The sequence below is a fragment of the Linepithema humile genome, chromosome 1 (assembly GCF_040581485.1).
Source record: "Linepithema humile isolate Giens D197 chromosome 1, Lhum_UNIL_v1.0, whole genome shotgun sequence".
Taxonomy (NCBI): domain Eukaryota; kingdom Metazoa; phylum Arthropoda; class Insecta; order Hymenoptera; family Formicidae; genus Linepithema; species Linepithema humile.
This window is the reverse complement of record NC_090128.1, coordinates 32,523,794-32,531,514: the sequence shown is the minus strand read 5'-3', so window position 1 is coordinate 32,531,514 and position 7,721 is coordinate 32,523,794. Positions and strand designations below refer to the sequence as shown.

The 7,721-nt window shown below is 32.7% G+C and overlaps 2 protein-coding genes across 2 annotated transcripts; one reads left to right on the top strand and one right to left on the bottom strand.

Annotated features, from left to right (window-relative positions):
• Positions 1–146: 146 nt before the first annotated feature.
• CCT5 (chaperonin containing TCP1 subunit 5) lies at positions 147–4,245 on the bottom strand. Its single transcript, XM_012379487.2, has 7 exons — positions 3,961–4,245; positions 2,655–3,079; positions 2,385–2,577; positions 2,025–2,294; positions 1,479–1,664; positions 925–1,243; positions 147–853 (listed from the first exon to the last, which is right to left on the bottom strand). The coding sequence occupies exons 1-7, from the start codon at positions 4,066–4,068 to the stop codon at positions 720–722; spliced, it is 1,635 nt and encodes a 544-aa protein (XP_012234910.1). The 5' UTR covers positions 4,069–4,245; the 3' UTR covers positions 147–719.
• Positions 4,246–4,455: 210 nt separating this feature from the next.
• LOC105679453 (glutaminyl-peptide cyclotransferase-like) lies at positions 4,456–7,162 on the top strand. Its single transcript, XM_012379488.2, has 6 exons — positions 4,456–4,746; positions 4,908–5,051; positions 5,598–5,861; positions 5,948–6,109; positions 6,257–6,482; positions 6,555–7,162. The coding sequence occupies exons 1-6, from the start codon at positions 4,648–4,650 to the stop codon at positions 6,707–6,709; spliced, it is 1,050 nt and encodes a 349-aa protein (XP_012234911.1). The 5' UTR covers positions 4,456–4,647; the 3' UTR covers positions 6,710–7,162.
• Positions 7,163–7,721: the final 559 nt, after the last annotated feature.

The window sequence follows — 7,721 nt, the reverse complement described above, 5'->3', positions numbered from 1 at the left end:
AGTAGTCTTTTCATTGTATAAGTTATGTAAAAAAATCATTAGCAAAAAATTAGTTTCTGATTGTAATAATTGCATGCTTTATGTGCAATAAAAGTTTTTAATAGGTTCTTCAAGAAGATGGGTACCAGAAAACAAATACATTTGGATCAGATATTAAGCAAATATTATTCGCATACTAGTATACAAAAATCAGATAACATTGTATTACAATATCTTTTTATTATGTTAATTATAAGATTATAATAAATGGATGAAAACCAATGTTTAATTCAAAATTGGATTTCTTACAAATTGTGAATGCATAGCATATAGAAGCGCAATATAAATAAGAATACTATTTTTAGATGCATTCGCATTTTTCATCAATTTGTTACCTTATATATTATATAATAAAAAGATATTGTTAGCAGTGCTGTCAGTACTCGGATAGGTGAGTATTACCCGGGTCAATACCGAGTATTCGAAATATAATAATTACGTACATGTATTGCATTGTTAATTTTGTATTATAAATGAGTTGTATTATAAATTTTTGTTATTTTTTACGTGTGATACAATTATATGCGGTAATTTTGTATTAACAATGCAACATATGTATGCAATTATTATATTTCGAATATCCAAGACAATCGAATACTCAGATCTAAATGACAGCACTAATTGTTAGCACAATAAAATGTAGAATTATATATAAATATTAATAAGCAAGTGTAGCTTGCTTACGACATGTCACCAATGTCGCTCGGTGAACGTATATCGTCGATTTTCAAGATCATCTTGACTAGCTGGGTAGCCAACATGATCTGTTGCGTCTTGCTCGTCAGGGTTTCCATGACGTTCTGCGCCATCATATCTGCAACAAAATTTTGGAATAATTTCAACATATGTACAAGAGATACGATATGTATTGAAATCGATACGTACTTGCTGTGCCTCGGTTTAGGCAGTCAATACCGAGAGTGGGATTCTTCTCGGACAATTGGCGAGCCTTGACTTCCGCTATTGTGTCAACTGAAGAAAGGCCGGTATTTTCTGCTAGCGCCATAGGGACGCTTTCCAATGCTTCGGCAAAAGCACGGAAGGCGTATTGTTCCAGTGTGCCGATTTTATCAGCTTGCGCCGTGCATTCCAACGCGCAGGATATTTCTGGCGCGCCTCCACCGTACAGGATCTTCTTATCCTTGACTACATTGCGCACGGTACACAATGCGTCATGGATCGATCGCTTTGCCTCCTCAATGATCTGTACAAATTAAAGTCACGCGTATTCCATTATATTGTAATAAACCTTTGGAATTACTTGAAGAACGTAAATGCGAATGTTGCATTGCAAAAGATTTAGTCCGATAAAAGAATCGAACAGTACTTATAATTGCAATGCACTATTATTGCAAGGTGTCTGGTCAGTTATGTACATTAAAAATACTACTGAAATTCTCCTTGCGCGGAAATTATTTTTATCATAATTATTGTTGTACCATTTTGTTGCCACCGCGGATGAAGATCGTCACGGCGCGAGAATTCTTGCATTCCTCGATGACCAACATTCGGTCTTTTGTTGTGCCGAACGTTAATTCCCTGACGACACCAGCATGACCAAGCTTCTCCGGCGTTAACTCTTCGAAGCGAGGTACAATGCGTCCACCGGTTGCAATGGCGATTAGCTGGGAAGAAAATTTAATTCCTTCATAAACATATCTCGGATATAAAACACACAATACATGGCAAATGCTTGTGATTTCTTCAGATCTCATAATCTTTGGGTCATTGGAGCCACCGCGAGAGCCAGATCATTGACTAGCCAATTTTGAAAATATATATTTCTATTTTCCTCGTGAGCCAATATACATTAACTTGCGAAAAAACTTACAATACCGCCAAAATTGAAACAAGCCAGTTCTCCGAACTCTCACACCTCCTCCAGCGCTTTTTTTCATCATTAGAAAAAGTAATAATAAAACAATAAAATTAAATAAAATTAATAAAAAATTGGATTGAAACAAAGTTATGAAAATAACACTCACTTCGATTTCTGGGCCGCCAACCCATCTCACAGCCGGTAAACTGTTCTGCAGCAGCAGATGATTGGCTTCATCGTCAAAGCCCCATTGACAAATAGCCAGTGTCGTACCGGCATCCTTTATCTGTTTTATCATTTCCGTGAACTTCTCACGTTCGTAATCACGCAACGCTCTGTAATCATCGACCGATGTGACGTCCAACTTATGCTTGGTTTTGGGTTTTGGTGGCTCGAACGGACACGTAAGGATCGCCAGTTTCACATCCTCTAACCTCTGTAATATTGTGCGCATAAAAATTTAGTAACACTAACATTTGTTCATCATGAAATAAAAATCTAACTTGGACCATTTTGTCAACTTTACCTTTGGCATTTGAGGATGGCTGAAGTCCTTATCTACGACGACACCGCGTACCAAAACAGTATCTTCTAATCTACCACCGACTTTTCCTTCTATTTTGATCAATTCAAAGTTAACATCGCGAGTCTCAGGATCCATAACAGCCAGTACAGCTTGTACAGCAATTTCAGCCATCTGTCTGTGATACTTGTTAACGCTGTAAAATAAATCAAATATATAAGTAAAAACGGATTGTGAACAGCGTTTTCGAAAAAAACAAAATTGTTTTATTACATTTTTGAACCAAGTGAGGTCATAGCAATATCAATGTAAGGCTCCAAATTTTCTGGGGTTCCTTCAAAATCATACGTTATTGTCTTCAGATGGTCTGTAGCGCATTCAGCTGCTAATTCAAAACCATCAGCTATTCTGATTGGATGAATTCCTTTATCCAAAAGTTGTTCAGCTTGTTCCAAAAGCGCACCAGCTAGTACAACTACTCCAGTAGTACCATCACCAATTTCATCATCTTGAGATTTTGATAATTGGACCATCAGTTTGGCAATTTCATGGTCTACATCCATATTCTTCAGAATTGTAGCACCGTCATTGGTAACAGTGATATCTCCATCAGAGCTTACCATCAATTTGTCTAATCCTTTCGGTCCCAAAGATGTTCTAAGGATATTGGCTACATTGCGTGCTGCCATAATATGTGACTGCAATCAAAGTATTTCTTATGTAAAAAACAATTTTAACTTCTTATATATATTTAATTATATATCTTGTTTTTCATTTAATATATAAAATTAAATTTATCGATTTTATATAGTAAATTAAATTTATAAACTTAAAAATTTTTTTTTGAAATTTAAGTTAAAATATATAAAATCTAAAATCTTTATATTTATACAAGTAAAATCAATAATTTTATAGCGTTAACTCTTAAAGTGAACACATGGATCATTCGTGTCCACACACACAAGCCGTTTCTAACTTATCGATTTTCGAAAGAACCAAAATTTAATTAATTTTTTTTAAAATTTTTTCTTAAACTTTATGGTATAAAATCTTACTTTAGATTTTAAAGAATATGTTAACATTTTTTCAGAATTTTCCAGAATTTTGATCTTTTAGTGAAAAAATTAGCCAAGTGACCCATGTATTCAGTATTGCAGTGCCAAAAAAACGTGTTTACTTTAAGTGTTAATTTTTGTTTCTCATGATTTCAACAGAAACTGGATTACCTTATATGGTCACAAAAGATCACAGGATTACAAATACTTACAGGTATTATCCGCTTAAAATATTTATAGACTTTTATTCAAATCTCTATCTATATTATTTAAACTAAAAAAACAAAATTTCGAGAAATGAAAGAAAACTTGTTTTACAGAATTTAGCTGGAATTTTTCCTCTATTCATTGTTAAACTCTTGAAGCCGCCATTACTATTCTCACGTGGTTGATTTTTAATCGCAAAATCATCGAAAATATATCAGCAGAAGCGTTGATGTACATTAATCGTGACACAAGATTTATGAAGCAATCACCAAGAAAAAACGGGAAATATGATTCGAAATCTTTCATAACGATCTTACCTTGATCGCTTCGTGGCCGACGAGGCGTTGCTGTTTTTCTTGATTGCGAAGGATGAGGAACGGCCGGCCGTACTCATCAAATGCCACCGTTCCAGGTATCGCCGTCATTTTGAGAATGTATGATCAAAACAAACTGTTAGATCAATTATTGTTTCAAATCAAATCTTCAGTTTTCATGCAGCTTCTCCAGAATGTTCCACCGTTGTATCGTTGTTCTAACCACTCCAAACAGAACTGAACGCTATGACGACCGGAACGGAAAGACGCAGGCGCGCTAAATTCGTAGACTCGAGTCAGCTTGAGCCAATGTATACGAATATCTAGATGTAATACTTGATGAAAAATTCGACTTGTAAGTTCTGGGCATTGATCATGTAATTTTTCCCTAGGAATGGAAACGTGAAAAGTGAAAACTTTTATGTGAATTCGACAATTCTATTCGTCGAATTCACATAAATTTTTACTTTTCACATTTCCGCTCCTAAGAAAAAATTACATAATCAAATCCCTGGAAGTTTTAATCAATGGTATCCAGTAAGAAGTGTTATTTTCTAGGGGCAAATAATTTTATACAAGAAAGTTCTGAACACGTGTTGAATAGAACAAGAATTGTATATACGTAGTTCTTCTAGCAATGCATTCGAAGGACTGCGCTCAGTTGACGCGCGATTGTCTTTGAGAGTGGTTATGTTCGGAATCGCACTATGCATTTTTTTAGCTGTCACCGCGTCGCCGTGCGCGGCAGAGGAGAATGGTTCAAGAAAGATACCTTTCACAAGAGAGAAAGTACGTAATACATAATGCAGCATCTCTCATTACGTGCTCCTCTGCAGAAGAGGAAAGTTTTCTCGTTGTTTTTACCACTTGTCATCGCTGTCTTTCTCTTTAACTTATTGTCACGCTTCACTGACGCTTTTGAGTGTCATTATTACATTACATAATTACAGTATTATCATACACCCGGCTCGTTGACAAACGAACAAATCGCTACGCTTTCCGGCCTTACGAACATTACTCACATGAACGAAGTCTTAGACAACATATGCGTGGTGAGGATCGTTGGAACTCCTGAGCACGCAAGAGTGAGAGAGGTAAGGAGCAAGTAGGACAAAGTATCGCATTCAATTTCCCCGTTACAGAATTCGAAGAACTGATAATTTTAATGAGCTTGACAATGAACGGGACAGTATTTCCTGAATAATATTAACAATTTTAAGTTAAGTAAAGTATTTTAAACAACAAAACAGAAGTAAACTGAAAAGTTCAGTATATTGATCATTTATTTATATGATTTTTTAAATTAGTAAAAAAAAGTTATACTAAAAGTTCAGTTAAGAAAAGTTAATATACATATTTTTAATTATGTTATGAATTTAAATACATTTGCATTATTTTTATAAAATTCATATATTTATATAGTTATAATACAAGTAAAGATTAAAAGTGAAACTAATTTTCAATTTAAAAGTAAAATATGACATTTATAATATAGTTGAACATAAACATTATTGGATAAGGAAAGACTTAAAAAAAACTTCTATTATGATAATAAAAAATGTAATGTTCAAATGTCAGTTATAATCTATGATGTCACATCTAATCTAAGAATAACGCAAAAATGTATATCTTTATTGCAGTATATCAAGACTTCAATAAAAGATCTGGGTTGGACGATAGAATCAGATGTATTCCATGCTAATACGCCTATATTTGGTTCATTAGAGTTTGAAAACATAATAGCAAAATTGAATCCTAATGCAAAGAGATATTTAGCCTTAGCTTGCCATTTTGATTCAAAGTATACGAGAGAGAGGAATTTTGTTGGAGCCACAGACAGTGCTGTACCATGCACTCAACTGATTAATCTAGCTACTGTTATGAATAGATACTTACCTAAACAAGTGAGTCATGTACAGAATATAAGATAGATAGACATTATAAGATAGATAACTTGGAATCTTCATTAAATCATGTTTACATTTTCCAGGGAGATGTCAGTTTAATGCTCATTTTCTTTGATGGAGAAGAAGCATTTGAAGAATGGGGTCCAAATGATTCTATTTATGGTGCCAAGCATTTAGCCAATAAATGGCATAATAATAAGACTGCTCATGGCATTGGAAATTATATTTCTGAATTGGATAGAATAGTATGTACTTTGCTACTTTAAAGATGGATATATTACAAGAAATATTGATATTTCATATATAGTGTCTTAATTTAAGAAATATGGTACTATAATATCAAAATTATGAATGTTGTATAATAACTATGATATTCATTATTTGTGTTACAGGATATGTTGGTCCTTCTTGATTTACTAGGTGCACCCGATCCAAATTTCTACAATTATTTTAGGAATACAGAGAAATGGTACTCTTTATTAGTTAGCATTGAAAAGAAATTAGCTCAGATGAGAAAATTGGAATCGTATTCACTTGGTAAGCCAGAACAAAGGTATTTCCAACCGTATTCATTCGAATCTCATATCGAAGACGATCACATTCCGTTTTTAAGAAAAGGTAAGTGATGAATTATTTGACATATGAAAATTATTTTATGCATTCCATCTATTGTAAATTCTGTTTTTTCAGATGTGCCAATCTTACATATAATACCAAGTCCTTTTCCACCCTTTTGGCATGAACCAGGCGACAATCGACACAATATCGATTTAACAACTACAGAAAATATTAACAAGATTCTCAGGATATTTGTATCTTTTTATTTACAATTATCGACTATTTAACAAAAAAAATTATCATAAAGCGGATCAATTGAAATAAATGTTGAAAAATGACCGAATGAACAGAAATCTCTAATGATATGTATATATACTATGCATATATGTCTATAACATTATAAAACATAATATATATATATCTATTGAAGTTATAAAATATGTTTTTAATTTTAAATAGCTGAAATGTTTGAAAAATATTTTTCGTAAAACTATCCACATACCTTTTGTCAATTTTACATTGCGTCAGTTTTGCTATATAAATTTTTCTTATTGAAAAATATATATTTGTATAACTGTATTATATGTACACGTTAATTTATTATAAAAATGCGGCTGTATAGTACTATAAATAAGGCAAATTGTATATTTGTATAAATAATTAACAGATTTAAAATTATATTTTGTATATATACTCTGTTTCGAGCATGCTCTGCAAAATATACGTTTTGTATCTACAAATTGTATCTACTAATTTCCTCATAAATTCTAAAAAAATTTATTTAATACATTTAAGTCTCTGTCTAGTGTATTTCTCCAATGCGATACAATTTATAATCGTGCGTATTTTTTTTTACAAATCAAATATTAAAGAGCAATTTTGGAGTCGCGAAATTGTCGTGCAGGAAATTGCGGAAACTCGACTGCGTGACGTCCTGCTACATGCTTGGAATAAATATAATGTAAGCGTGTGTTTTATATTCACACCAATGTATGAATAAGTATCTGATATAGTTAAAAGTAATTAGCACTTGTACGTCACATTGAAAATTTAATATTAATGAAACACTGAATGTTATATATTTTATCTTAACACATTATTTCAGAGTGCTTGAAACAATTTTTATTACGATAATATGACATCATCATGATAAAAAGATATATGCATTTGCATTCTTTGTCTTATAAAAAGTTCCTCCGAATGTCATACATCGAATACCTTTTATCGCTTGTACGTGATGATTAATCATTGAAACATCGAAACATGGAGCGTTAGTAGATAAATGTCACGCAGTGACCA